The sequence below is a fragment of the Bipolaris sorokiniana genome, assembly GCF_000338995.1.
Source record: "Bipolaris sorokiniana ND90Pr unplaced genomic scaffold COCSAscaffold_6, whole genome shotgun sequence".
NCBI classification, from domain to species: domain Eukaryota; kingdom Fungi; phylum Ascomycota; class Dothideomycetes; order Pleosporales; family Pleosporaceae; genus Bipolaris; species Bipolaris sorokiniana.
The window spans coordinates 310,790-338,094 of NW_006911900.1; the positions used below are offsets into that span (position 1 = coordinate 310,790).

General features: G+C 51.6%; 12 protein-coding genes across 12 annotated transcripts; 8 read left to right on the plus strand and 4 right to left on the minus strand.

Annotated features, from left to right (window-relative positions):
* The first annotated feature begins 2,731 nt into the window (after positions 1-2,731).
* On the plus strand, positions 2,732-4,007 carry COCSADRAFT_36075 (uncharacterized protein). Its single transcript, XM_007700901.1, has 3 exons — positions 2,732-3,035; positions 3,126-3,151; positions 3,216-4,007. Exons 1-3 carry the CDS (start codon positions 2,769-2,771, stop codon positions 3,694-3,696), a joined length of 774 nt encoding a protein of 257 aa, XP_007699091.1. The 5' UTR covers positions 2,732-2,768; the 3' UTR covers positions 3,697-4,007.
* A 169-nt stretch (positions 4,008-4,176) lies between these two features.
* COCSADRAFT_313577 (uncharacterized protein) lies at positions 4,177-4,685 on the minus strand. Its single transcript, XM_007701104.1, has one exon. It carries the CDS (start codon positions 4,667-4,669, stop codon positions 4,283-4,285), a length of 387 nt encoding a protein of 128 aa, XP_007699294.1. The 5' UTR covers positions 4,670-4,685; the 3' UTR covers positions 4,177-4,282.
* A 302-nt stretch (positions 4,686-4,987) lies between these two features.
* On the plus strand, positions 4,988-5,499 carry COCSADRAFT_313698 (uncharacterized protein). Its single transcript, XM_007701105.1, has one exon. It carries the CDS (start codon positions 5,033-5,035, stop codon positions 5,333-5,335), a length of 303 nt encoding a protein of 100 aa, XP_007699295.1. The 5' UTR covers positions 4,988-5,032; the 3' UTR covers positions 5,336-5,499.
* Positions 5,500-5,854: 355 nt separating this feature from the next.
* On the plus strand, positions 5,855-6,974 carry COCSADRAFT_170543 (carbohydrate esterase family 16 protein; the record flags this gene model as incomplete). The annotated part of the gene is made up of 2 exons (XM_007701106.1): positions 5,855-6,046; positions 6,099-6,974. The coding sequence occupies 2 exons, from the start codon at positions 5,855-5,857 to the stop codon at positions 6,972-6,974; spliced, it is 1,068 nt and encodes a 355-aa protein (XP_007699296.1).
* Positions 6,975-7,205: 231 nt separating this feature from the next.
* COCSADRAFT_170544 (uncharacterized protein) lies at positions 7,206-9,698 on the minus strand (the record flags this gene model as incomplete). The annotated part of the gene is made up of 2 exons (XM_007701107.1): positions 7,206-7,754; positions 7,812-9,698. 2 exons carry the CDS (start codon positions 9,696-9,698, stop codon positions 7,206-7,208), a joined length of 2,436 nt encoding a protein of 811 aa, XP_007699297.1.
* A 244-nt stretch (positions 9,699-9,942) lies between these two features.
* On the plus strand, positions 9,943-11,696 carry COCSADRAFT_189760 (uncharacterized protein). Its single transcript, XM_007701108.1, has 2 exons — positions 9,943-10,354; positions 10,417-11,696. The coding sequence occupies exons 1-2, from the start codon at positions 10,049-10,051 to the stop codon at positions 11,461-11,463; spliced, it is 1,353 nt and encodes a 450-aa protein (XP_007699298.1). The 5' UTR covers positions 9,943-10,048; the 3' UTR covers positions 11,464-11,696.
* A 758-nt stretch (positions 11,697-12,454) lies between these two features.
* COCSADRAFT_170546 (uncharacterized protein) lies at positions 12,455-13,863 on the plus strand (the record flags this gene model as incomplete). The annotated part of the gene is made up of 2 exons (XM_007701109.1): positions 12,455-12,500; positions 12,554-13,863. The coding sequence occupies 2 exons, from the start codon at positions 12,455-12,457 to the stop codon at positions 13,861-13,863; spliced, it is 1,356 nt and encodes a 451-aa protein (XP_007699299.1).
* Positions 13,864-14,239: 376 nt separating this feature from the next.
* Positions 14,240-17,271, minus strand: COCSADRAFT_140784 (uncharacterized protein). Its single transcript, XM_007701110.1, has 4 exons — positions 16,772-17,271; positions 15,980-16,716; positions 15,047-15,921; positions 14,240-14,992 (listed from the first exon to the last, which is right to left on the minus strand). Exons 1-4 carry the CDS (start codon positions 16,856-16,858, stop codon positions 14,736-14,738), a joined length of 1,956 nt encoding a protein of 651 aa, XP_007699300.1. The 5' UTR covers positions 16,859-17,271; the 3' UTR covers positions 14,240-14,735.
* A 117-nt stretch (positions 17,272-17,388) lies between these two features.
* COCSADRAFT_36084 (uncharacterized protein) lies at positions 17,389-19,015 on the plus strand. Its single transcript, XM_007700902.1, has one exon. The coding sequence runs from the start codon at positions 17,801-17,803 to the stop codon at positions 18,566-18,568; it is 768 nt and encodes a 255-aa protein (XP_007699092.1). The 5' UTR covers positions 17,389-17,800; the 3' UTR covers positions 18,569-19,015.
* A 1,745-nt stretch (positions 19,016-20,760) lies between these two features.
* Positions 20,761-22,021, plus strand: COCSADRAFT_89084 (uncharacterized protein; the record flags this gene model as incomplete). Its single annotated transcript, XM_007701111.1, has 6 exons — positions 20,761-20,923; positions 20,973-21,159; positions 21,217-21,361; positions 21,411-21,579; positions 21,631-21,903; positions 21,957-22,021. The coding sequence occupies 6 exons, from the start codon at positions 20,761-20,763 to the stop codon at positions 22,019-22,021; spliced, it is 1,002 nt and encodes a 333-aa protein (XP_007699301.1).
* Positions 22,022-22,744: 723 nt separating this feature from the next.
* COCSADRAFT_36088 (uncharacterized protein) lies at positions 22,745-23,767 on the plus strand. The gene has a single exon (XM_007700903.1). The coding sequence runs from the start codon at positions 22,976-22,978 to the stop codon at positions 23,684-23,686; it is 711 nt and encodes a 236-aa protein (XP_007699093.1). The 5' UTR covers positions 22,745-22,975; the 3' UTR covers positions 23,687-23,767.
* Positions 23,768-24,701: 934 nt separating this feature from the next.
* COCSADRAFT_36089 (glycoside hydrolase family 47 protein) lies at positions 24,702-27,286 on the minus strand. The gene has a single exon (XM_007700904.1). The coding sequence runs from the start codon at positions 26,887-26,889 to the stop codon at positions 24,961-24,963; it is 1,929 nt and encodes a 642-aa protein (XP_007699094.1). The 5' UTR covers positions 26,890-27,286; the 3' UTR covers positions 24,702-24,960.
* Between the last annotated feature and the right edge of the window lie 19 nt (positions 27,287-27,305).

The following is a 27,305-nucleotide window of genomic DNA, read 5'->3' on the forward strand; positions in this document are numbered from 1 at the left end:
GTCCCGACGGCAGTTGGTCATGTGTGGAGAATTGCGAACCGTGCGCCCTCGCACTTTCACATGTCCTTGCACCGCATTATCTGATGTTATGCTACTGCTGATGAACTCCGGGGTATCATATGACAGTCGCCAAAGCCACATTCCATCTTGTCCGGGGTCTCCATACATGGCTCCTCCCAACCATGCATAGCCCCGGATCTCGGAGCCCCTGGCCAGAACGGCACGTGATGGCGCGCAAGTTGATTACATACTATCTTGTCACGTCAAATGCCCTTGGGAAAGTAGCATGGGAATGGGATATGACCGATCGAAACACGCAAAAGCTGCATCTATGCATTCTGGATGTAATAATTCCAAGCTCTTCATCGTACCATTACTAAGATATACCTCCTTCAAAGTCGAACCCAAAAGATTATCAAAGCCTAATACTACTGTTGCGGTCGGGAATTTGTTGAGAAGTTTCCGCGTATATGAAAAGTCTATATGTAGTCGTACAGTATCGTAAAGGCTGTGGCATATATACTTATACCTCCCCTGGAACCTGTTGGGCAGGTGGAAGCGTCATCTGCTTAGCGCCCATCTCCATTCTGGACGAAAGTCACATCGTACAGCCTCTTCATCTACCCATCAAGACTCCGGGGGATACAAACACTAATCAATTGTGAAGTAGCATCAACTCTAAGCAGCCAAGTGCATGGAGTGATACTCGAGCAGAATCCCTTTAGTCTGCTTCACATCCAAATAGTGCCGAACAAGATACCGAGCCGTACGTACTCTTACCGACACCGCTTCTCACTCCTGGAACGCAAATTTTTATTCTATCGCCAATATAGCCCGGCCGTCTTGTGGCATCCATCACCCAACTCGGTTGAGCTTGGCCTCCCCTTCTAGAACCCTCCTCTTAAGCTTCGAGTATTTTCATGTTCCCTGCTCTCTAAATCGCAATGTATACGCACTCTAGCGTAGACAGGACAAGGCGCAGTGGATGGTATCCATGTACCTGCAACACTAGTGAAGCTTGTGAGGAGTCGTGCTGAGCGCGGTTATCATCGTCTCGGACCGAGAATCGCGCATAGAGCACATTCACGATAGGGCTGTGTGCACGGCAGATGCAGGACGCAGAGTGCAAGGACCTGTTCAATGTAGGGCTTCCGCGTGGCTGGAGTGGAACTAGGATTGAGCACGGACAACACGGCTAGTTCGCAAGTCCAGCGAGTCGTTAAAAGCCTCTTCTGTTACCGTCCTTTGACCTGTAACCGTATTCGTATTCCTTTCTGTTCGCTTCGTGACTACTGCATACACGTGGTATCCCCAGAAAAATGCCTCATGCTCTGTACTACAGTGTGCCTGTTTAGCGGGACAGAAGCTATACATATACATGTGAACAGTGACTCCCATTGACCAATGTAAAGGTTTGGCATCCGGAACGCAACATTGCTCATCAGATCCAGTCGGTTCACTTCATGCGCACAAGAAAAGTTCCGTGACTAGCTAGCCATTTAGAATTACTTGCTTTGCCTTACAGGGTCCGGAGAGAATGCGCCCTAAACTTTCCAGTGGTATGTGCATCAGCCTGTCATCAGGCTAAAAAGGACTGTCCATCCAAGGGTCAGCTGAGTGCATGTCCGGAGTTGATACAGGAAGGGATTTGCGCAGCATCGTGCGTGCCACCCTGGACAAATCATTCAAATGAGCATTGTACTTACTGAAAGACTGTTGGAAGTAATTGCCGTTGGGTTCTTAGTGACATACTAATGTGACGATGTTGGTTTGGGAGGCCTGTCCCGAGGCCATGTCAACGGTGTCATTGTCGACAAGACTGTCAGCGGGCGGGGCTATCCGCCCGCCTGATGCATGCACCACGTGCTAGTCATTGACCAAAGAACATGCGTTAGCGTGGGGGTTCTCTTTGTTCTCATACAAAGAATGGTGAAAAGGAGGTGTGATGGCTACCGGCTTCCAGCCTTGTCATGAGTCGATGCCATGATGATCTGATGTTACAGAGCCTCGCAAGCAGGGTGATCTTTAAAGGCCGTAGCGGCTCTGCCCCCTTCTCAGGCCGTTTCTGCACACGAGCGCCAAACACCCGTCTGTCCGGCAATGCAGCTTGCCGAAGACAGGGATGGCTCCCAACGATGGTGTAATGTCATCATGCAACTGTTGATTAGGTCTAACTCACGTCGATTCCTTGAAAGCGCAGCCTGTGCTCTTGCGGGACTCGGCCTCATTTTTCATCATCCACCGACGGCATGTTGTAGGGAATTACATGCGGCAGAATAGGGAATGAGCCTGTGAACCGAGTCCTTATTCTCATGCCATGCTAGCCGTTATTGCTGCTAATATGGCGGTCCTTGAGAGGTCTGTACTTCGCCAGAGCTTGGCGATCCTTGTCCTGTACGATGATGAACTAGCTTCTTGGGAGTAGGTACAGCGCCTAGGTCCTCGATGTCGGGGGTGCTCAGGTTCCCGTGTCCGTAACCTACAGCTTATGGCCACCTGGTCAGCATCCCCTAGTGACGTTGGCAGTCGCCACGATAGCGGGTAATTTTGCGCCTGTGCCGAGTCTATTGCCAACTCATAGCATTGTGCAGATCAAAGAGGTGGAGTGTCCATCTGGTCGGTTCATCATCGACACAAGCATTAGGTTCCTTCTGTCGCTTACTTGCATCTTGTTCAACATTGCCTTGTCGCCTCGGTAGAGTGTACTGCAGTCGACTTTGGAGCACACGAGCTGTTCGAGCCATAAAATCCGTCCAACGAACATACCAATGAGTGACGATACAGAAAGAGTAAGCGTCCACGGCCGGATTTTTCAGAAGATATCGCTAGACGAGAAAATCTATTTCGCCCCGGTGGCCATCGACGACCGCGAGGAGAGCAGACTGACTGCCCAACATGATCTCATGTCCAGGCTCTTGGGGAACAGGTTGTTTTCCAACCGGATACCAGTAACAGAACCTCAGTCGATACTGGAATGCGGTTATGGGGGAGGTGATTGGGCCGTCCAGTGTGCGGATGAATTTGAGGACTGCGAGGTGTGTGCTCCGACATGCTGACCATGTTGACGAAGATGGGTTGATTCAAGTAATGCCCGTCACCTGGCCAGCAGGTATTGACTACTACAGGTTACCGCTATTGATATATTTCCCATGTGAGTGAATCGGACGTAGGGGATGTTGGCCATGACAAGTCTAAGCTAATTTTCCTTTCTCCAGGCAGGTTTCAGACCAACCCGAGAATTTAGAACTGATCGGCCACAATCTTAACGATCCACTCCGCGACCCCGACATTTTCAAAGCAAATCAATATGACTTGATCCACTCCCGATTTGTATTTCCGGGGATAAAAACGGAGAGATGGCCTAGGTACATCAGAGACGTGAAGCTGCTGCTACGACCAGGAGGATGGGTCCAAGTCATGGAGTATCTCCCCATCATCCAGTCTCATAACGGGCGTCTCACAGAGGATTCTGCAGTCAGGAGGTGGTGGCAGTCGTACCAGGCTGCAATGACGAGGATGGATAGAGATCCAAGGATAGGTCGTCGCTTGTCTCAACTGCTTGTTGAAAACAGATACCGCGACGTAGCAGTCGATATCTTGCAGCTCCACATCGGTGGCTGGCCGGCAGGTAGGATCGTCTCTTTTAATCTGCCACGGTCTCGTGGATGCCACCGCCATGGGCGAGCCATGGTGTAGAAGCAGTGTTGTACCAGCGTGAGGAGATGTTGACATTTTGAACAGACCCAGCCAAGGCCAATATGGGAGAAGAGGCTATCGATGTAGGTTATGGCGCTTGATAACAGTAAGAAGGTCCAAGGTACTGACTATGGCCATCTGGGTGCAGGTAATTGGCGATCTCCTTGAGTCGATTGGACTTTGGCCATTCACTGCAGAGCTTGGTTGGACGGCTGCACAGTTTGACCATCTCATGGGAGAAGTTCGCGAAGAGCTTGAGAATGTTGAGTTGAAGCTATACATGGAAATGTATGTAGCGGCGCAAGATTGAGAGACACAAAGCAGCTGACTGTATTCTAGATTTGTCGGACGAGGACGGAAGAGTACTGGTTAATGGAGTGTAGGACTCTTATACAGCGAAGACTGTTCTGTTGCAAAGCGCGTCTTGTGTCAGCAGTGATGTTGGAGCCTGAGTCTTGTGTGGGGACGGAATCGTGTGGTCGCGATAGGATTACGCGCAGGGTTGTAGCATTCATTATAGCTGTCGTCAAACTAGTTTGGGTTGTTTGCTCGTTGTAGTTTGTACGTGACAAGTCAATATACCCGTCTATATGTAAGCGTGGAAAGAGCCGGCAAGGGTTGGAGCAACGCGTGTTGTTTTATGAAGTATCGATACATGAGAGGTGAGGCTACTGCTGGCAACGGTGCCATAATGGCGGCTTTGTAGATAGACAATGGACCGATAGGTGGTCTTGGGTTGCAGCAAAGACGCACAAGGAAAACGATGGAGAAAGGCGAAAGACAAAGGGGCGAAGGAAGTAGAGGAGAGGATAGGAAAGGACGAACATTGTGAGTCGAGGACAAGGAAGGAATGGTGAGCAGTAGAGGCAACAGCACTAACTCTCTTCCTGCCACCACTGCCACCACTAGTCCTACGGCCACCACCTACGTCAAGCAAGCAAGCAAGCAAGACGCGTCTTCCCCTTGACAGCATGGGCGCAATCGGTCACGCCTCTGTTCATCTTCGGGGTCCGGGGGCTGATTGGCATTGCTGGCATTTCACAAGCCTCTGGCCCCGACAGCTTGGTAGCGAAAAACCGTCCGATGGGGCCCTCTCCTGGTTGATCCTTCACGCTCTCGCTTTTGCACTCACCCGCCCGGGTGTCATGGCTACCGCTAATTTTTTTAATATTTATTTTTTACTTGGAGGCAGCGCTGACCCTGATTGCCTTGTTACACGCATGGCCTTTTGCTGCCGACGACGTGCTCGCGCCTTGGGAGCAAGCAGTGTGGCGCCTATCATCCATTACACCCCCATCGCCTATCGACGTTGAACTCTCTCCATGGCCGTGCGCACATGCACTGCATCGGGGAAGCGGGTGCGATAGACAAACCCTCGTCGAACAAAACCAAGACCGTTGTCGTGCCATGGATTCGGCCCGCCATGACCATCCAGGCGCCATCTACACAGTATTGTCGGCAGAGGCGCTCTGTGTATGTATGTATGTATGTATGTATGTATGTATGTATGTATGTATGTATGTGTACATTATGCGCTGGATTATTATGTACACATGTACTCTGTATATACACATGTTACTTACATACGACCATGTGCAGTCCCGCAGCACTCGACGCCCATATCCTCGGCTGGCAGTAGCTTGACGACAGGTCTCCAAGCGTCATTCAGGACTGTTACTGTATGGTTATGACCGTTATGGCCGTGCTCCATTGTCGCCAATGTTAATGACGACATCATTCCAATCACCCACACGACCTTGACGCCAAAGACGCACCGCCTCCATCCCACTACGGCAATACACACTCGCCTTGAATTCTTCCGAGCGCCGGCCTCAATTTCCTCAGGCCACCACCATCTTTTGATCAGCAAGCCCACGGAGAGCACACTATTTAGCCGGCTGCCACCTTAATTACATCTACAAAGCGTATAGCGCCCTCGACCCGCCTTCTTGCTGCCGAACTCGGTATGCGCAGATTCAATTCCCCGCACTCCATCTTGCTTCTCCAATATTGTCGATGAAGCCCGTGTATCGACAGGGAAAATGCCTTAGTGCTCCGCATATGTACATGGACGATGCCGTCTCCGGATGCTTGACGGTATAAGTACCCGTCAACATGCCCGTGGGGCCGTTACCAACTCCACAAAACTCCCGTCGTCATGTTAACTGAGTGGCTTGTTCGCGCTCTCTTCGTAAACTTGGCTGTTGCCAGCAAAACTAAACCTGCCCCCTCCAATGCAAGGTTCACCACGCTGGTTACCTTTGGCGACAGTTATACAGATGAAAATCGCTTAGGTTACTTCATCAACAACAATGGCTCCGCTCCGCCAGTGGGTTGGCAGCAGCCAGTGGTATGTTGGCCCACCTATAGACATTGTCATCCATCCTAAACATACAATGCAGGGCTTGAAAACAGCATCTGGAGGACGGTCCTGGGCTCGATTGGCCAGTGACTACTCTGGCGCGAAGCTCTACAACTATGCTGTCTCTGGGGCTGTATGCTCCAACCAAGTATCTCCAAGGCCCCTCGCCGCCATCAATGCGCCTTTCCCTGACATTGATGGCTATGAATTACCCGCTTTCATCGCTGACTCCAAATACGTTAATCCGAACGGCACCAAATTCTTCACTGGCAAAGCCTCGGACACTGCCTATGCCATCTGGATTGGGACCAATGATCTCGGCAATGGCGCCTTTTTAACCGATAAACAATTGCCCGGCAAGACTGTCATTGACTACGTGGACTGCATTTACGACCAGATTACTCGTCTTTACAATAACGGCGCCCGCTACATTGTTCTCTTGAACCTGGCGCCCCTTGAATTGCTGCCACAATACCAGCTCCCCGAGAAAGGTGGCTTGCAATCGACGCAATTCTTCAACGATGCCCCCGGAAAGAATCTGACTGCGCTCCATGGCCGTATGAAAAACACGGTTGCCGCGTTGAATAGGCTGTTCAAGTACCGTACGCCCTACCAGTTCGATCACACGGAGCTGTGGGACGGCGCCACGGTAGTGAATTTCGACGTCAACGCTCTGATGCAGGAAATTTACTATCACCCAAGCGAATATCTCAATGGCACTGCGCCTCCCAACGTAGAGGGTGCGGCGCATCTGTGCAACGACCAGGGAAGCAACTGCACCACAGCTAGTAGTCTGGATAGCTTCATGTGGTATGATCCGCTGCATCCAGGTGAGCAGACCAGCCGCGTCATAGCCAGAGAATTTCTCAATGTACTCGGCGGCGAGAGCAAGTATGCTACTTATTGGGGGGAGTGACGAGTGATGGGCTGGATAACCGGCAAACAGGGATTGATTTAGAAGAATGAATATTTGCAAATGTCTACAACGCCATCCAACAATGCTAAGGCTAATGCTATTGCCAAATGATGTACGCTATACGCCAAAAAACGATGCAATCTGCGTTAAAGAAAAGAAGAAAAAAAACTGCCCTGCCTAAAAGCAGAAGTTGAATCCTCAAACACGTCCATGACAACACAACATCCACGCTCAAATACTGCGACACCACCTCTCCAGCCCCTTATCTCCACCCCTAATCCCCTTGAGCACCTCGCCCACCTCCTCAAGCGCAACATCGCATCTCACCATACCAAAAGAGCCCACCTGACCCTGAACAACCGGCATACACAAGCCCAGCTCCACCAGGCCCTCCCACTCGCGCCTCGCTACATCTTTACCCCATACTTTGCTCGCCCCGCTACTGCTACTAAGTCCGCCCGCTGCTGATTGAATACGCGCTCGCGAAGCCAGAGTAACATATTCATCGTACGCCATGTTGAAATTGCACGTGTCCGAGTCATGAATAATGTCTAGTCGGGCCGCAGCGATAAGCAGAGAGAGTGCGAGTGTTGACAGGGAGGGCACGAGAGATAGCTTTGAGTCTGGAGCGCTGAGTAGATAGCCGGGCTGGAAGGGGGTTTCCGGGTTGAGTGTTGCGGTGGGTAGAAGGAAGGACGTTAGGACTTGAGGGACTGATTTTGTAAGGTAAAAGGAAGGTGCGAGATGTTGGGTTAGGAAGGAGGGGGTTGAGAAGAGTTTCTGTGGGGTGGGTGTTAGTGACGTGAGATAGAGATGGTTGCGAAAGGAAGGACTTACGGAGATGTTGGCATTCCATTCGCTGACCATGTCTTGCTTTGCATCGCCTTTTTGTCCTTTACTTGGTGTGCCCTTGGCTCCGCCTCCCAGAATTCCTCGCTCCTTGACGCTCAATTGTTCGGGCTCCAATGTCAAGCAAGCTTTGCACATGGTCTGGAAAGCAGTAAATGACGTCGCTAGCTTGAGATGCACATATCGATGGCTGAATCGACTCTTGACGCGCTTCTCCAGTGTATTAGTTACGTCGATGCGCGTTGTCAGCCCCAAAACGGCGATGGGAGCTTTCCGCGATTGTGCGATGTCAAAGAGATTGTACAGCAGTGTCTGACGAGGGTGATGGGCAAAGAGGTCAAACTCGTCCATGATGAAGATGACTGCTTTGGCTACTTGATCTGAATCTTCACCTGTCTGTTCCGACGGATGTGAGAGCAGAGCGAGCAGGGTGGCTAGTGTGTCAGCGTAGTTCTTACCAGGCCCACTGCCATCTTCTTCGATATCCATCTCCTTGCCCAGCTGGCGCCATATTTCTCGGAGCGCAATCTTGTCATCGGTGTGTACAAATCCGTTTAGTCGAACAACATGATAGTGTCCGCCATTGTCTTTGGAAACTTCGGACAGCACCTTGTTTACCAGCGCCGTCTTCCCACTACCCCGAGCGCCAATGATGAGCATAGAGTTACCCTCGCCAGCAGTGACTGTGTGTTCGACAACTTGGTGTACCGATTTGTATTCTTCGTCCAAGCCAATCAAAGGTGAGGGGCGCTTGCCTGTGATTCGTTCCATAACAATGGTCTTGATCAAATCTAACTCGTGACCTGGCGCGAGGTTACTGTATATGAGAGGTAGAGCAGAACCTGTCTTTTGCGCCGAAGTTGGCTTATTGAACGGACTGGGTTCGGTAGGGTCCAAAACACTACCCAAGGCACTGTTGCCATCCACATCCAAATCGTCGTCATCATTGTGTGCATCAGCCTGCCCTTCGACATCTGACCATCGCTCTTCGCCATTGTTTGCGATGTGATCGGTGTGGTTCAGGCGCCGTGTTGTGCTCGCAGGTAGTCGTTTGTTTCTTGTCAGGGAGGTGCCTACAAAATCTCCCTCGCTCGCTTCTGTACTGGTCGCTTTAGTTGTAAGTTTGCGCCGTCTAGGAGCTGTTGCTGGAGCAGTGATTTCGTCTACACCAGACGTCTTTGGTACCGCCTTCTTTCGTGTACTCGTCGCCGCCTTTCGAGCAAGAGGCGGCTTCGGAGGCGTGATAGCCTTGTTGAAGTCCTGCAGCTCGTCCTCTTCACCCTCTTCTTCTTCTTCTTCGGGAATAGGGCTTGGTTCCTTCTTCTTCCTGGGGGCTTTTGCTCGAGGGACTGCTGGCTTGCGCGCAGTCTTTGCGCTAGGTTTTGCAGCCGCCGGGCGTGTCGCCAAAGGAACAACATTGATTGTATCTCCATTCGCAGCGTTCCGGGCTGCCACCTCTGCGTTGGTAGGTCGACCCCTCCTACGTTTGGGTGCAGTGGCTGGCTGTGATTTGTCTGGAACATGCGCAGCGCTTGCCACATTTCCCTGTGGCGCTGCCTGTGGTGGTTGACGGTTCGCTTTGGATGGTACTTCTATATCGAATGCGCCTTCAAAATCGTCGTAAACGTCCACGTTTTTCGTTGTCGCCGGCTTCGCAGCTGTGCCATTTGTTGCGCTCTTTAACGTCCTCCCTTTGGCTGCCCTGACAGGTTTCTTATCAACCTTTGATGATTTGCCACCGTCTGGATTGCTGAGAGGTGGCTTGGCCAGCCTGCCAGTAGGTTTCCTTGTCGATGGCTTTCTCAATGCGGTCGACTCGGTGGGCTTGGGGGCATCGAGCTTTCTTCGTTTCGTTGATCGTGGAGAGTCGTCCATGACGGTAAACTATATGTCTTTGAATACTTGAAGTGCGTGTCGATTGGATATTCGTTATAGGGTATGCGCCATAGCAGTGGTGGTGGTGAATGAAAGGGATCCGCCTAGCAACCAGATGCCAAAGTTGTTGCTGGTCCAGGCGCGTCCCTCTCCAGGCGCGTCGTCGCGCTGTCACCCCTGCATTATGCCAAGACCCCACCTCGGCTTGTACATTGTGCATGCAGCACGCCCTACAGTTGACTTCCCCACTACCGCTATCATTACTACTAGCCTCAACATAGCTTGCGAAAAGCACTTAGATATTAGATAGCCATGTCCCCCATCCCTCTCTTCCCACAACCATATGCATAATGGCTTCAACCCAGAGTGCCCAGTCTGACCTAACATCGTCCCGACACAATCTCGCTCCACCAACACTGGACGGCATTGAACTATTTCAGCACAATGAGAATGACGCTCCCCACAACGAGGCAGCATTTTCTCTGCCACCTACCGATGGAGGCAAGGATGCCTGGCTCTGTCTGTTCGGCTGTTTCATGCTTGAGGCAATGATCTGGGGGTTTCCCTCCTGCTATGGTGTGTTCCAAGAATACTATGCAACCAGTGATGAGTTTGCTGGACAGAGAAACATTGCAGTTGTGGGCGCTTGCGCAATGGTATTCCTCACAGCCCCCCCCCCCCCTCCCCCAGATAGATTCAAGCCTAAATTATATCTCAGGGCATCATGTACATGGACATCATGTTGTGGTTCGCTGTGCTCAAATACTTCCCCAGATTCCGCCGCTATGCGACTCCGGCTGGTCTGGTCGTCGTCTGTCTTGCACTTGGCCTTGGGTCCCTGTCGACGACTGTCACCCACCTTATTGTCACTCAGGGAATTCTGTACGCACTGGGCGGTGGTTTAGCATGGACTCCCATTCTCTTCAACATTGAAGAGTGGTGGGTTCGTCGTCGAGGATTCGCATACGGGGCGACTATGGCTGGTCTCGGATTGAGCGGTGCCATTCTTCCCTTAATCTTGGAATGGCTCCTGCAGTCTTATGGCTTCCGAACAACCCTCAGGGTCTGCGCCCTCAGTTTTGTCGCTCTGAATTTCCCAATCATCTTCTTCTTCAAGCCGCGCCTCCCGCTGTCCCAAACTTCGCAGTCCAGAAGCTTCGACTTGTCTTTCTGGACCTGCTCAAATTATCTCATCCTGCAGTCTGGCAATGTCATCCAAAGCCTTGGTTTCTTCCTTCCTGCAATATACCTTCCCACCTTTGCTCGCTCCATTGGCGCAAGCACTGTTCAAGGCACTGTCACCATCATACTTGTCAACGCAGCAGCATTTGTTGGGTCTCTATGTATGGGCTTGGCCACTGACAAATACCACGTGACCAACTGTCTGCTGGTCTCTGCACTCGGCTCAGCTGTCGGCAGTTTCTTAATCTGGGGTTTCTCCACATCATTAGCACCCCTGTACATCTTTTGCGTCATCTACGGGGCGTTTGCTGGATGCCAGTCGAGTGCCTGGAGTGCCATTGTTGCCGATACACAAAAGAAAAGAAGGGGTGCAGACTCTGGCTTCGTATGGGCCTGTCTCTCCGCTGGAAAAGGTGTTGGCAACCTATGCAGCGGCCCGCTATCGGAAGCGTTGTTACATGCTGGCAATTGGAGTGCAGGCTTTGCTTATGGTAGCGGTTATGGCGCATTGATTGCTTTTACTGGAGTGACAGCACTTTTGAGCGGATGGGGGTATGCGGCCAGGCGAATTGGATGGATTTGAAATAATTGTCTGGAGTTCAACATTGCGCATTGTGCATTATGGTGCCGAGGCTTGTGTGCGATTTGCAATGTTGTATCACACTCATTAAGAATTGCGCGAGGATGTAGAGTAGAAGACGAGAGAATCGTTCGATAGAGAATCCAAGAAGGCGTTTGTCACAGAAGGTACATGGTGGTTAGGTGGTTGCGCCAATGAACTTCGTTACAGGTTGGTCTTGGCAAGGAATATACGCGTACGCATGAAACAGACCCACCGACGTCCTTCATGCGCGATCGGGCTTCCCGCATCTCGCAAACAAGCATGTCACTTTTCTTAGCAACCCCAAGCACCTACCGACAATCTATCTGTGGCCGGGGAAAGTCCCCTGTGCCCTATGCGTGCTGCGCAAGGGCCGCCGATGTTCCAAATGCCGCTTCATCTTTCGACCGACAGCCGCGTCTCATTGGCACACGACCTGAAACCCCGGGTGCGATCAGCGGTCGCATCAAACAAACATTCTGTCCGAATCAGTTGGCAAGGCTGGGCTCCCAGCGAGTCCGCATGAGGCACCCTAGTTGCTAAGCCGCGCCTACGCAATGTCTAGATTGATCTCGTCAACATCTTACAGATGACAGTGGAGGTTTCACGACAAACACCATAGACCAAACGACAGGCATTACACGGCTAGTTTTGTTTCCAGGACCTTTAGATGAATAGTATGTCGATCGTTTCCGTGAGCACGTCATAGTTATCAAGTATATATATCTTGGAAATTGGCCTCATGGTTTGAAGGCCACCAACAAGTCAACAGTTGCCAGTCACACACATTCTCTTTGAGAAGGTTCTCTTTACACCTTTCTCTCTTCCTTCTTTGTTATCCATTCTTTCGATATCCTAGCGATATTCGTACATTCACTTCGGCTGTGCCACTTTGTCCCTGTTACCCGTCACTTTCATCGCTCAATCACTTTTCAACGTTTCTACGCAGCTCGCCTAAACGACTACCGCAATCATGAGGTCTGCTGTCATTCTCGCCCTTTCGGGATCATCCCTTGCTCGTAAAGTGCCCTTTTAATCAATTTTACCTTAAACATTGACTAACATTGCCAAGTGCCCTTTGGCGGTACCATGAACGCCATGTTTGGTGCTAAGGAGGCCCGTGAGGCTCCTGCACCAGAGAACATGCCCAACTTCCCAGGTGCTGGTCTCCCAGCTCCTACTGGAACTGGAGTACCTGCTTTCCCTATGCCCACTGGAGGTTTCCCCGGTGGTTCCCCAGGAGGCCAGCCTGGAGGTCAACCAGGTGGTGGCTTCCCCGGCTTCCCTGGAGGCCAACCAGGAGGTCAGCCCGGAGGTCAGCCTGGTGGGGGTTTCCCTGGAGGCCAGCCTGGTGGTGGCTTTCCCGGTTTCCCTGGAGGCAAGCCTGGTGGTGGCTTCCCCGGTTTTCCTGGAGGCCAGCCCGGTGGTCAGCCCGGAGGCAAGCCTGGTGGTGGCTTCCCTGGTTTCCCTGGCTTCCAAGGAGGCAAGCCCCCAACCGTAAAGAGGCTCGCAGTCAACTACGGCCTCGCTCCCCACCTACACAAGAGGGGAGAGGCCGCTACTCCTTCTCTTCCAGAATTCCAACTTCTTTCCAAGGATGGCAGTGCTGCTCCAGCTGCAAGCGCACCGGCTACAGGTTCTCCTGCTGAAGGTGGCTCTCCATATGGCGATGAGCCCGCTGGAGGTGCCCCAACTGAGGGTGCCCCAGAATCCGGTGCTCCTACTGAAGGTGCTCCAACTGAGGGTACCCCCACTGAGGGCGCCCCTGAGGCTGGTGCTCCCGGTGCCGGTGCTCCTACTGAGGGTGCCCCAGAATATGGCGCTCCCGGTGCCGGTGCTCCCACTGAGGGTGCCCCAGAATCTGGCGCTCCTACCGAGGGTGCCCCAGAATCTGGCGCTCCTACCGAGGGCGCTCCCGGATCTGGCGCTCCTACTGAGGGCGCTCCTGAATCTGGTGCTCCTACTGAGGGTGCCCCAGAATCTGGCGCTCCTACCGAGGGAGCTCCTGAATCTGGTGCTCCAGAATACGGTGCTCCAGGTGCTGGTGCTCCCGGAGCCGGTGCCCCAGGCGCCCCCGGTGCAGGAACTCCCCCATTCCCTCTCCCCACCGGTGCCCTTCCTCCTTTCCCCATGCCCACTGGCGCTCTTCCCTCCTTCCCCATGCCCACCGGCGGTTTCCCCGGCGGCCCAGCCGGACCAGGTGGTAACGCTCCCTACCCCGGTGCTCCCAGCGGTCCCGGAGGCGAGGGCGAGGACGGCAAGCCTGGTCCCGGTGGATTTTTCGAGTGGCTCAGCGGTCTCTTGGGTAAGGGCAAGGGCGAGGGTGCTGGTCAAGGCCAGGGTGAGGGAAAAGGCGATGGCGAGTCCAAGGGCGACTATTAAGTGGCTTGGGCTAAATGATTATCCATGGGCATATGGACTTCATCTGACGGATGAGTGAAAGAGTGATTGTCTAGATGACACGGGAACTTTTTTGACATATACATTTCTCTTCTTGTATCACACCTTTTTGGCAACTTATATACACGCTCCTTATTGAGAATGAAAGACGTTTTCTTGCACTACGATTGGAATATAGAAGAGTGATGTTTGGATTGTTAACTTGAATTTGGGATATGAAGATTATTACTCTTCCCTTGGAATATACAGATTATCACATCACCGAACCACTGTGCAGCTATCATTGCAAAGAACTCTATATTTGTATGCTTAGCCTATCACAGCACCGCAAGACCAGTATACATTGTGATATCTATACCACCTGTACACCATATGTATTTGTATATATCTACTACAAAAATGGCAGTTAAAAGAGCGAAGTGAAAAGGTTGACCGCCGCCGTTGAGGGGAGCGAAGTCGGGTATCTCAGAAAGCCATTTCTCCGTCTTTTGTATCCTGCGCTATGCTTTTGAACTCTTTTTACAAGGTTCCTGCACCTTGTTCTTTCGTGATGGTCGTCGGGTTGAAGAGACGCCTTCCAAATGCTTGTGCGTGTATATGTATATAGCGAACACGGCATTTATTTTAACAATCAAAAATATGAATAAAGAAAACAGGGCCTAGGATACGCTAAAAGAAACCTCCAAGTTTGCGCTTGTTGAAGCGCAAGAGAACTGTGCGAAATAAAAGGCCGCGATGTGTTGTTGAACACAGATAATTCAGCCGAAGTATTTCCCAGGGAACGCCGAGAATGATAATTAGTCTTGCTGGGTTGAGTGCAGTAAGATCATTAGACATGATTTTTCCATGTCGTATTAGTTAGAGACAGCCAAGCTCTTCATGCCATTGGTAACCTCGATCGCTGCTGCTTTGGCAACATCTATGAGGCTTGGGCTCTCTTCCTTGTGGGTGCCATTGGTTCCATTGACGCCTTTGGCTCCGTTTACAGTTTCGCTGCCATTTGCATTAGGAAGATCGGCAGATGGTGTGTGCAGCGGCTTGTCCATGTCCTTGACCTCTAGACCATTGAAGATTGGGAAGATGCCACGGGTAGCATGGAAGTCATTGTGCACTAGGATACAAGTTAGTGAAGAGTTCGATCGATTCAAGCGGAGTTGAAACTTACCAATGTTGAGAAGGTACCAAGTGTCTATGACGTCCTGAATGACGTAGCGTGATGGGCTGACACCTGCGTGACAGTTTGCCCACTGTTGGCCGAGTCGGTAGAACTCGTCCTTCCAGGCTAAAAAGCTGACTGTTTCGACAATCGTTGGCTGTACAATCTCCTTGCCTGGGAAGACACCCCACGTGACAGCGTTGGGTCCTTCGTTGGGGGCGTTCGTCTTCAAATCGCCGTTCTTGTTCACAGCATAGTAGGTGAATTCTGGGTCACGCTCGAGACGGGTAATGATCTCGGCGATGTGCTCGGGTGAGACAAAGACCTCGAGGTAGGACTTTTGGTAAACATAACCGTTGCGTGGACCCCAACCAAAGACGGGATCAGACGATTTGACGCCGTTGACAGCAGGCTGGGAGTTGATGGTGAGGAAACCACGTCTGTTCAAGTCGATGAGATCGTCTCGAATAGATGACGCCTCCGCGGTAATGGGCTGTTCACTCCATGGCAACGACTCTACTTTGCCCTCCATATAGCGTACAAATAGATTAGAGAGATCCCTGATGGTCAATGGCGTGCCCCATAGCTTGATGTTTTGCTCGTTGGTGCCCTTGAGACCAATACCATATGAATCCAACTCGCCGAAAGCAGGTGATCGCGAATCTCCCCAACGGCCGTTAGGAAACTCGTCCCAGTCCTGAGTGCGTGCAATATAGGACCGTTGTCGGTTGCGCCAGAATATGGGTCGTACATTCTCTTCGCGTCGGTTGAGGGCCAAGGAGGGTCGCCATGGCAGAGGCTTCTCGAGTGGTGATTCCACATCTGGCAAAAGCTCAAGCTCCTCGAGAACCATGCGCGTGGCTTGGGCAAGGTTCATCGTGTAGCTGGGGTGAGTCAGTATAAGTAGTGTAGACATGGCCATATAGTAACAGTAAGACGTACAAGTGCAAATGGGTAATGCCGGCGTCAATCAGTCTCCGGCACATGTCGGCTACCAATGTCTTGCCAACTTCACGCACTTCAACGTCGTCGTTCTTGACAGGCTCCAGAGCCTTTGTCCAGTCATCGGGAATGTGGCATTTTGTCCATTGGGCTCTTCGTAGAAAGGCGGCGTGAGTGTGGATGGGCATGATGCCTGGAATAATGGGAACGTCGATGCCCTTGGCGCGGACCTTTCGTACCCACTCGAGGAAGAGGTCTGTGTCGTAGAACATTTGCGTTACAATAAAGGAGCCTCCAGCATCGACCTTTTCCTTCAAGTGGTCAATGAGCTCATCGACATCGTCGTTGTCATCGCTGCCTTCCGAGTATCCTGCAACGCCGATATCGAAGTGGTTTCCGTACTTTTCCTTGATGTAGACAACTAAATCCTTTGCGTAACGGAATCCGCCAGCCGTTGCCTCCCACTTTTCTCGTTCACGGGGCGGGTCGCCTCTCAAGGCCAGAATATTTGTGCAGCCGGCTTGGTATGCTTCTCGGAGGGCCTCATCGAGCTTGGACTTTTCCATGTCGGTGCAGGTGAGGTGCATGCAGGTCTCGAGACCGTAGACGGACTGTGCGACCTTGACCATTTCGCAGGTCAATTTGGAGTGACGGCCGCCGGCGCCCCAGGTGAGGTCGATGAACTGAGGGCCGAAGCTGTGCATGCGGTCCATGCGGTCATAGAGGTTTTGAACACCCTTGGAGGTAAAGTCAACGCAGTTACTTTTTGGGGACCCTGGGGATATGGAGTACCTGTGCGGTCTTCGGGGGAAAGAACTCGAAGGAGAAGGTCGGCTTCCCTTCGCGCTTCGCCTGAGCGAGTTTCTGTGAGATGTGCATGGTGGGCAAGGGTCAGAGGAAAGAAGGAAGGATGGAATGAAGGAAGAAAAAGAAGAAGGAGAGGAGAGGAGCAGAGATCCCGTGGGTACACAATAGGAACAGGATGCACCCCGCGATGGTCTCACTGCGGCGTGTACAAGGATGTATGCGTTCGGTCGGTGTCGAAACTCCGACGGAGCTTATCCAAAGTATCGTTTGCGGGCCCAGCGATCAGCGAGTGTCCGCGACATGTACGACAGCTGGTTGAGAGAGCTGTCTTTGTGGCAGGTAGTAGTCTGTGTCAATCCGTCTGTCAGTGGTTCAGGTCAGGACTACAACGTGTCAACGAGGCGGTGATGTGCAGTTTTCTCTAGCTCGCAGGTGATTGGAACAAGGTTAGCGCAAGGGCGTGTAGTGAGTCCGGAGGTGACATCGGAGCGCTGGCAAGCGAGGCCCATCTTCGGCCACATAATACCTCAGCCCGTGTGCCATGCGGTGAAGAGCCCGCCATGGCCGGCGAGACAGCAGCGCCGCGCGGAGACTGAGTGCATGTGTATGTGTATGTGTGTAGCAGAGAGTAGTGTACTTATATGTATACGGACGAGATGTGGCATCCATGTGGTGGTAGTGCTGTCTGGGGGTGTCGGCAGTGCTGTTGCCCCACACTCCAGCTGTGAAATCACCCGCCGTCCCACATCTTCCACCCACGATGCCATGACTGCCCTCTCCCGGGGTTTCCTAATGCGGTAGCCCCGGACCGCCATCATTGTTGCGCAATCTAGTCTACATACACTACTACATATGTAGTACTGCTACCATGTATACCCTCTGTACATATGTAGGATGCCGTCGTGTCCACTCGCAGTATAATGACAAACCAGCTTTTTCATCCTTGGCTGCTCGTCCACCCCTCCTGACATCTCCCTCTCCATCTCCCCAGACACCCGCATACCCACCACCGTCATGCCTCCCATTGCTCGGCCCCGCCGCATTGTCGGCGTCTCGCTGAAAATGTACTTCGACCTGCCCAGCACCCTCTCCTACATCCGTGGTGTCCTGCAACTCGACGGCGATGCCTGGAATGCCCGCATCGATCTCTTTGTCATCCCCGACTTTGTCTCCTTGACCGAATCAGCCCGCATCCTCGAGTCGTCGTCCATCATCCTCGGCGCTCAAGACACCTTCTGGGAGGACAAGGGCGCCTACACAGGAGAAGTCAGCCCGCTTGTCTTGAGACAGGCGGGTGCGAGAATTGTCGAGATTGGCCATGCCGAGCGGAGAGCCCTCTTTGGTGAAAACGACGAGATGGTTGCGAAAAAGGCTGGGGCTGTTGCGAGAAACGGCCTCATCCCGCTCGTGTGCATCGGCGAGAAGACGCATCATGGTGTCGCTTCAGCTGCCGTCGGAGCTGCTATAGATGAATGCACGCCCCAGGTCAAATCGATCCTGGCTGCCGTGCCCGACGACACCGAGGTTATTCTGGCTTATGAGCCCGTGTGGGCCATAGGCGCAAAGGAGCCTGCAGACCCTGACCACGTAGTCATGGTGACAAAAGCGCTGAGATCGCTAGCTGCTGGCCGCAAAGGTCTAACAAGAATCGTCTATGGCGGCAGTGCCGGTCCAGGAACTTTTGCAAAGATTGCCGACGGCGTAGACGGCTTGTTCTTAGGCCGCTTCGCACATGACCTCCACAATCTCAAGAAAGTCATAGAAGAAGTCGGCGGTGCTTAATGCGTTTCCATATCCCAAGAATGCGACATGCTGCAGTTTCAGACTGGGATAGGACGCCGGTGGAGTGACTGAGAGAGAGAGATTACTTGACATCCAGTGACTGCCCACTCGCGCATCACCTGCTCTTTATTGCAGTACATGACTAGATCGTGCTGCGCTCTCATCGCCCTATGCTAGGTTACTTCTGCCAGACTATAAGGCCGAATGGTATGTTTGACGTCCCTGCTTCACTACTATCGGTTCGCCATGTCTTGCCCATCTGTTAGAAATGATATCGAATCTATTTGACCTATGCAACAGTGCAACAGCGTGCCTGATATTCCAAGACTTATCCAGCATGCATGCGTACGGCTAGATCTGTATACGTCTTTGAGTTCTCGGCCTGGGCATAATCACCCCAGCTTTTATCCATGGAGTGCAGTCCGATGGCCTTCAAGTCACAACCATTACGAATTGCAGCCCGGTCACCCGCAATTCGGATATGCGGAACATGCAGCCTCGGTCACAGTTGGCTGTTATGGGGTGACGAATAAGCTTTGCCTCTCTGTCTCGATCATCCGATAAGCCGGGTACACCTGTCAGCCTTGAACGTCTAACCACGTCCATCTAGACAACATAGCCCCTAGTACCCTAACCGACGATTCCGCGACACTCTGAAAACAGCACCGTTCAAATGACGAGTCCACTCCGCTCAGTTGCACTCGCTCCTCGGAGGCTCATTTCCAGGTCACCGCTTGTCCTGTCATGGTTTGCCAAATCAAGTTAGACTGCTTTCAATCCGGAAAGCATCTATCACTTTCGTTGATCCTTTCCGAGGGCTTTTCGGACGAGCGCAACCTACTCGCCATGTGTTCTAGTTGTGGGAGTGCGTCACGCCAGCATGGCTCGATGCTGCTCACCCCTCAGTAGTTCAGTGCGGGGGTGAAGTCTTCGATCAATTTGCACCAAACACCGACTCTCCCTTACAAGCCTGATCCACCCATCGTGGCATCTCGCCGGTCCATACCGGGATGCTCTGGGCCTTGAGAACCATCATTCGGCCCGGCGTTCAGCGTCGGAGTAACATGGATTGTCTCGACACAGAATTGATTGTGCGATTGGCTTGTTCTGAGCCAAACCAAAACAACACAGGCGACTTATGTTGCGCCCTCAACTACCACTAGAAAAAGTCGTATGAGGGGTCTTCGGCACACAAACTGAGGCATTGCAATGAGAAAATAAGGCTGGCAACCATACGTCCGGGTTTAGCGTTTTTAGCACGTTTCCCCGCAAACCCAACCCGTTACCGCCGGTCCGACGATCGTTTGGCTCCCCAATCGAGCTTCCGCACCCACCCCCAGCTTTCACCTGCCGTTTCTCCGCTCGACTCCTTGAGATCGACCATATGGACTAGAGTCATTGGTCTTCTAACGGCCATTGCCTATTAGGCCATGTACGTGTCATGATCCCTGATGCGTGCCATTGTCATTGTCACTTGTTCGAGCAGTATGATCATCGAGCTTTAGGCAGTACAGAGTGAATGGAACTATGCAAGTTTACAAGGTGTCCCATGAAAAAAGATGGGCGAGATACTGTGTATTGTAATTGTGGTACCAGCATACACGCCAGACTGGTATAAGTACAAGCAGAAGATACTTTGGGAGGAGGCTGGGTGTTTACAAAGTGGCTACTCCTTCCACCCCGCTCCCGTTCCTAGGGTCGTTTTGTCATGGAAGCCACGTTCCCGACTACGAAACACCTCCTCATGACCTGAACGAATCAAGGTCTGGATCCATAGCCGGCCCTAACCTGGTCATGTCTGCCTTCCCGCCAATTCGATTCCCTGTGCCATGTTCAGGGCGGAGCCGCAACGGCTGGTCATCGTATTCATGCTGGATTGGGGCATCTGTACGCCGCCTTTTGCATATTTGGTGTTGATCACTTGCTTTCGTCCGCAGCCACGCTTGTTCGCAATTGACATCTGTGCTCCGGGTTTCCCGAACATTTATGCCCCTTGCTTGCTTTATCGATTGTTGTGCCCACCTATATTAGCTCTCTCCTCCCCAGTCTCCTAGCTTCCCATGTCCAATTACGATATTTCTGCAGATACCACTGCCTCCCCTACCTCCCCTACCCGCGGCCATTACGACGAGCACTTGATCCTCAATCCCGATTCTACAAGAAGCGCACCCTTCGATAACTACACAGACCGTATGGATCCAGATCACCAGCAAAAGTACTCATCAAACGACGCTCATCTGAGCCCAACTCGAGACGTAGAGACGCTGTCGGCTGGATCAACTGCAAGGAATGAGTCAACAGCAAGAACCATGGATGTCAACCATGGTTTGGAAAAGGACTTTTCACAGCCCAACGGTGAGGCCCCAGAATAACGCTGGTAACAGCTACAGGCTGACAATACTAGGATATAGCAACAGTTTTCCCGGGCACCTCAACCTCGATGCTTCAGTTGATTCCAATACCGCGCTTCATCATATCCGGACGGCAGGCAGTATTTCCATCTCGCCAGAACTGTTCGAGAAGCTCTACCTCTCGCCCCCAAATAAAGTAAAAGGCGAATTGAGAAAGACTTTTGGTAACCCTACACCAGTGTATGCTCTCTCTCTCTTTTTTTTATATTTTTTGTGAACAGCTGCTAATGCTAACAGCGCTATCATTGGATTCTTGCTGTCTCTATTTCCACTCAGTATGACTCTTATGGGGTGGCGAGGCGCTGGAGGTAGTGGTGCAGCGAACATTGGGTGGTATTATTTTTGTGGGGGTCTTCTAATGGTTCTTGGTGGGATTGGCGAAGTATGCATGGTCTTCTCGGTCCATCAAAGATAACACTGACTGTCAACAGTGGATTCTAGGCAATACCTTTCCATTCGTCGTATTCTGTTCTTTTGGGGGTTTTTGGCTAGGCTTCGGTGCTACACTCCAACCTTTTTACAACGCATACGGAGCATACGCCAACCCCTCTGTCCAAGGCAGCACAGGTCTGGAGTCTGTCGGCTTTAATGCCGGTATTGGTATGTCATGTGCAACATGAAATGCGTATGTTCTTCTGACTTTTTTCATAGGATACTTCCAAATCGCCATGGGCATGATGTGCCTCGTCTTTCTCATCTGCTCCATCCGTACAAACCTGGTCTTCTTCATGATCTTCTTTACTTTGGTACCAGCATTCGGTTTTCTAGCAGGTAGCTATTTCCAGGCTGCCAATGGCAGGGCGTCTCTTGCTAAGAAGCTGGCCGAGGCTGGTGGTGCATTCGCCTTTGTTGCTTGCTTATTTGGATGGTACATATTCGCTGCTATCATGCTGGCCAGTGTTGACTTTCCCTTTAATCTTCCCAGTAAGTCGCTGACTGCGTGAATAAATGCCTCTGTACTTGCTAAATCAATACAGTTGTGGACCTGTCTAGTGTAGTCAAGGGGGCGAGCCAGAAACGCAAAGTCGATCACGTCGAGTGAACACATAGCAGTCAACAAGTCATCGAAATGGGGCGAGGTGTGTTCGAAATGGTTGACGTGCTGGTCGCCAAGGGGTTGGTCGTGGGACGGCAAGTAGATGAAACTCATGCTATTCGCATCACGCGACCAAAGGTGAGATTGCGAAATGCCGCACATATAGCCAAAAGGCAGTTTGCCGATGTCCATAGCTCGCGTAATGTTCATATAATCACATACGCCGATGGGAGATATAGTTCTGATGGATCATAGCCCGACGCTCGTCTGAAATGTAACCCTAGGGTTCCTTGTCCAGTTGCTGGGCGGACACTACTGTGGAAACACATCGGTTGTATGAGCATCACGTTTTGCTGGCAGCACCAGGAGCACGAACTCCTACAGCTGACAGGTGGTCTGAGACAAATTATTTGAGAGGGCATAATATCTCAGTCTGCTTTCCGGACGGTGCTGCGTCGCGCATTAACATTTGTGTAACAGGAGTGACATGTCTGACACTGGGAAATGATTTGCGGGTCTGCTGGCCCGGACCGTTCAAGCAAACCGGTGGTTCGTGCGTCTATACCAGTACTTATATGTATACAACACACGAACAGTTGATGATAGTTAGCCAAAAGAAAGAAAAATCCATCCATGTTCACTGATATCTCGACGTCATTTAAAATGATTTACCCGGTGGAAGTAGACAGCATGCAGCAGCACACGCGCCACGACATTGCCCCCACAACACAGCCGCGGAGACAAACGAGTACTTCATCAAGTAGATCCTCACAATCGCCCAATTTCTCCCGCCCATATCTGCAACAGCCAGTAACAAGGAAGCCGGTTCCAAGATCAACTGGCGCTCTTCCCCTTGCAAACGCAGCACCAATATCACATCAAACCATCATCGTAACACAAAAACCACATATCAGCAAAGGCCACCAACCCGTTCGCACAAAAACACGACGACGACCAAAAATGGGAACCTACTTTTTAACAGGCGCCAACCGCGGCATTGGCCTTGAGTTTGTACGCCAACTCGCCGCCAACCCCTCCAACACCATCATCGCAGGCGTCCGCTCCAAATCCATCGACCTATCCGACCTCCATTCCTTGAATTCAAACAACAACGTCCACATTGTCGAATGTGACGTCAGCTCCCTCGAATCCCTCTCCGGCATCGAATTCCGCGTCGCCGAGATCCTGAGTAAAAAAAGCTGCAACCTCGACTTCCTCTTCAACGTCGCCGGCATAAATGCTACCAGCAGCGACACGAGCCTTACATTTGACCCAAAAAGTATGGCCGAGCACATGCAAACCAACGTGCTTGGTCCCGCAAAAATCGTTCAGAGCCTGCGCAAGTACCTCGCTCGTGGCGCCACTGTGCTGAACATGTCGTCTGGACTCGGTAGTCTGGCTGTTGCTTCGGAGATTACAAAGTGCTGCACGTACAGTATGTCCAAGGCTGCGCTGAATATGTTGACGGTGCATCAGAGTAAGGATCTCAAGGGGAATGGCGTCAAGGTTGTTTGTATGGATCCGGGGTGGGTTAAGACGAGGATGGGAGGTGAAGGGGCGGTGCTCGAAGTGCAGGATAGTGTGAGGAATATGCTGGATATTGTGGCGAGGCTAAAGGAGGCGGATAGTGGAAAGTTTTATAGACAGGATGGGGAGATCGTGCCTTGGTAAGGCGGTAACCATTTGGAAATATATATATATATCACTTTTATGATCTATGTAAGTTGGAAACGATGCATTGTGAGAATGTGGGACTGAGGATCGTTCAGACGTTGGGATCCTTGTGCATATCTCTGGGGTCAAAGACATTTTTGGACCTCTTGGTGTTTTTTCTGTTTCTTACGCCCTTTTTTTCGGTGAAACCACTATACCCCAGTTTTGGTGTTGACGGCCCGAATAGTGTGCGATGAAACTAAAGGTCAATAAAGACAATGGCTATAAATGGCTATAAATGGCTGGAATTTGGTTTTAGAATAAGTCTCCTATCCTATCAAGCTGCTACATGGATCGAGGTAACGTAGCAAATCCCTCTATTTCATAGCTCCCTGTATCTCAAAGTTCCTTTCTTCGACTCGAATCACCATCTCGCCCAATTTCAATTCGAAAAAGAAGGGCATTCCACCCTCAAGCCTAATCCATGCACCTGACGAGCCATCGACTAATGGATACAAAGCCCCTCGAATTCCACCTTGGATAACCTGACTTCTCCTTGCACTAACAAAGTCTCACTTCCCTCAATCTGATTTCCCATCTCCCAATACTACAATCTCTCTCCCCCTCCTCTGCAACCTCTCCACCCTAACCCTAACCTCGCTCTACAGCACATCCCTATCCGTGTGTCTTCCCAGAAGCCTCGCCTTCGCAAAGCGCCTAACCTATTTGCAATACTCCACGCACGTATCCTACATCACCGAGGCATATGCAATCATGATATCCACCCACCTCTGACCCCCACTTAAACCTCGATATATCATGTGAAACCATCTAGCACACCCTTTTCTCCTGCACCACATGACCTCGACCTCACAAAATCTCCCCAAAGTAAAGAACTGGTCAACACTTTATGGGATGGCCATGCTACACTTCCTTTTGCGTTGAATACCTTCGCAACCATCTTGAGATGAAGATTAGGAGAAAAAAGAAGCTCACAAGTCTTGAATCACACACACCAGATGTAACAATTACACTAAGACTTGTATAATCAGAACGATGATGGAACAAAAACAATATAGTATACTGCGATACCCATCTATCCAATTCAAGACCCTTACTCCAGAAAAATGCAACGCTAAGACCCTACACAGCCACCAGCGACCAAAGAACCCTCTCAACGAACAGGATTTAGTCCTCTTGTTTCATCCAAAAAAAGGGGAGGAATGTTACGCAAAACACACTACTCAACCAACTCTCTATCCGCACCCGCTCTAGCTCCCCATCCCAACTCTCTACACAGCCTTCGGCCGCCTGAAAGGATGCGCCTCAGTATTAAACACCCACTCATCAAGACTAATCATATCCGGGGTACTAAACACGAGATAAAAATACTTGAGCGTCTCGGCCGTCCAGAACGATTCCATCTTATTTTCGATGTTCTTTTCACGCGCACCCGACTGCCCTGCTGCACCAGACGCGGTAGTAGTAGTAGGGGTAATAGTGGGAGCATCCTGCGGTGCAGCAAACGTAACGTCGCGGACCTGACCGTACCCATATGTTGTTTCGGTGGCAGCAACGATGCTGCTGAACATTTCCCATGCGCTATCGAGGTAGTGCCGGTCACCCGTGATGCGGTACATGATGAAGACGGACTCGATTGCCTCGGGGCGGAGGAGATACCGGCGATCGCGGATGTTAGTGAATGCAGTAGGAATACTGTATTTTTCGACGGCGGCATCGAAATCGTCAATGTACTTGTTGCCGTAGTGGGTGAGAACGCCTTCGGCCCAGGTGGTGCGGTTCCAGGGGCAGGATGTGCGCGATTCACAAGGGACCATGTCGAAGGTTTCGGGCATGATGCCGGTTTGGGTGGCGGCATAGCTGTATACGCAGCCCTTTGTAAGTTTTGCGCCGAGGTCGACGTGTTCTTTGATTGCGAAGATGCGGCCTGCTAGGCCGAACATACCACCAATGAAGCATGTTAGGTGCTGCATGGTTGGGTTTAGAGTGATTTGATCGCTATAAGCAGACACATCGCCGCAGAGTAGCAAGTCCTCGCCATGGTCCTTGTCAGGTACCATTGGCCTGAAGAGCATGTACTCATCAATCTTCTTTGCAGAGTCGCGGTACAGCTTCTCGTACACGGGCTCCACACCACCGAGCAGCGCATGCATCTTGGGAAAGTACTCGTACGTGCTATCTGCCAGCGCGCCAATAGAAAAGGAGCCTGACAAGGTGAAATCCTCACGCGCGACATTGACCATAGTCGGCCAAAGCCCCGGTATCTTTGTAGAATTCTGAACACGGTCCATAAGCAGAGTGACTCTGGCTACAGCATCATAATACTTTGGCTCAGACGTGATCTGTGCAAGGCGCGTAAACTCCATGGTCAACGAGCCAAGGCAGGCAAAACAAATATTAGTCTCGGCATCAAAGGTATCTCGGTCGACCTTCTTGGCCTTTTCCACACTCATCCAACCCAACGGCGTGTTGTTCGTAGTGTCAAAGGCCCGGTATAGCATTTCTCCAAGTTGAATTGCTTTCTTAAGCAAGATTGGCTTGCCGCTCATGTCGTATGCGCTCAGTAAACCCCCTAGATATCGAATTGTCGTTTCAAAGACGCTGACACTCGTGAGGTTCGTCCTGCCGAAGTCGATTGCCGCAACTGCCTCTACAGCCTCGTCAAACTCTTCTCGAAGGCCCATGATCCACAGGGTATCGAGTGAATCGACCAAGGTAGCGCCCCAGCCGCCAAATGATTCTTCGCCTTCTGCCGTGACAGGCTTGAGCTCATCCTGCGCCCAAGCGTATGCCCTGTAGCTCTCCCATGTACGCTTAAAGACATTCCGTACTGCAATTCTTTGCGACTCCCTCTGATTTCTCTGTGCACGCGTTTCGGGAAAGTATTCAACCTGGATGTGCGGGAGTTTGCGGGGTTTGCTGGTTGGCAGCGGGATGTAGGACGAAATGCGGTTTACAAAAGGGGCTTTGCGCCAATCGTACGACTGCTGCGATTCGAGGCTGGCGAGACTGGGTCCTTGGTGCATGTACGCTTCGTGGTCTTCAAAAGGAACGGCCAACGGGTCGATGGGTTCCCCGAAGAACCTGTAACATACGCCGAACAGGACAGCTGCACCGAGCGCGTAGAGCAGGAATCGTTTGTGTTGCCGGGACATGGGCTGTTGGTATGGTACCCCGCGGGGCACTTTGATCCTACGCATGGTGAGATGGGTGGTGGAAACTATAGTCGCTCATTGAGTGAACGATTTAAAGGAGATTGGAACGACCAAGTAAGCAGCCACCACCGACCGTGTACTGCCTACAAGGCTGGACTAGGACAATTGCACCGTGCCAGAGTGTCAAGTAAGTAACAGAGCAACAAGAGGTGCTTAGTGCAAAGGTGCTGACCCGGGGGCGTTGTAATATACGAAATATAGTGGAGATGGACTCGGCACTTTAGGACACCTCTCAGGTGAGAGACAACGTAGGGAACGTGACCCATATGCCAAGGCAACATGGATTGCCGACCAAACCGAAGCTATACGATGAGGTCGTTCCGGTAGCCGTAGCGTTAGTAGAATTCACCATGGCGCGTGGCGCTGGAAATATACAATGGTGCGTACAGGCGACTGTGTAC

Coding starts and splice junctions, on each gene's coding strand:
- COCSADRAFT_36075 (XM_007700901.1), top strand. CDS start 2,769: ATGAGTGACGATACAGAAAGAGTAAGCGTCCACGGCCGGATTTTTCAG. Junction 3,036..3,125: donor ATGAATTTGAGGACTGCGAG/GTGTGTGCTCCG, acceptor TGACTACTACAG/GTTACCGCTATTGATATATT. Junction 3,152..3,215: donor GCTATTGATATATTTCCCAT/GTGAGTGAATCG, acceptor TCCTTTCTCCAG/GCAGGTTTCAGACCAACCCG.
- COCSADRAFT_313577 (XM_007701104.1), bottom strand. CDS start 4,669: ATGCTGTCAAGGGGAAGACGCGTCTTGCTTGCTTGCTTGCTTGACGTA.
- COCSADRAFT_313698 (XM_007701105.1), top strand. CDS start 5,033: ATGCACTGCATCGGGGAAGCGGGTGCGATAGACAAACCCTCGTCGAAC.
- COCSADRAFT_189760 (XM_007701108.1), top strand. CDS start 10,049: ATGGCTTCAACCCAGAGTGCCCAGTCTGACCTAACATCGTCCCGACAC. Junction 10,355..10,416: donor TTGTGGGCGCTTGCGCAATG/GTATTCCTCACA, acceptor ATTATATCTCAG/GGCATCATGTACATGGACAT.
- COCSADRAFT_140784 (XM_007701110.1), bottom strand. CDS start 16,858: ATGCACATCTCACAGAAACTCGCTCAGGCGAAGCGCGAAGGGAAGCCG. Junction 15,922..15,979: donor GGCATTACCCATTTGCACTT/GTACGTCTTACT, acceptor GACTCACCCCAG/CTACACGATGAACCTTGCCC. Junction 14,993..15,046: donor TTGGTACCTTCTCAACATTG/GTAAGTTTCAAC, acceptor CTTGTATCCTAG/TGCACAATGACTTCCATGCT.
- COCSADRAFT_36084 (XM_007700902.1), top strand. CDS start 17,801: ATGCCTCCCATTGCTCGGCCCCGCCGCATTGTCGGCGTCTCGCTGAAA.
- COCSADRAFT_36088 (XM_007700903.1), top strand. CDS start 22,976: ATGGGAACCTACTTTTTAACAGGCGCCAACCGCGGCATTGGCCTTGAG.
- COCSADRAFT_36089 (XM_007700904.1), bottom strand. CDS start 26,889: ATGCGTAGGATCAAAGTGCCCCGCGGGGTACCATACCAACAGCCCATG.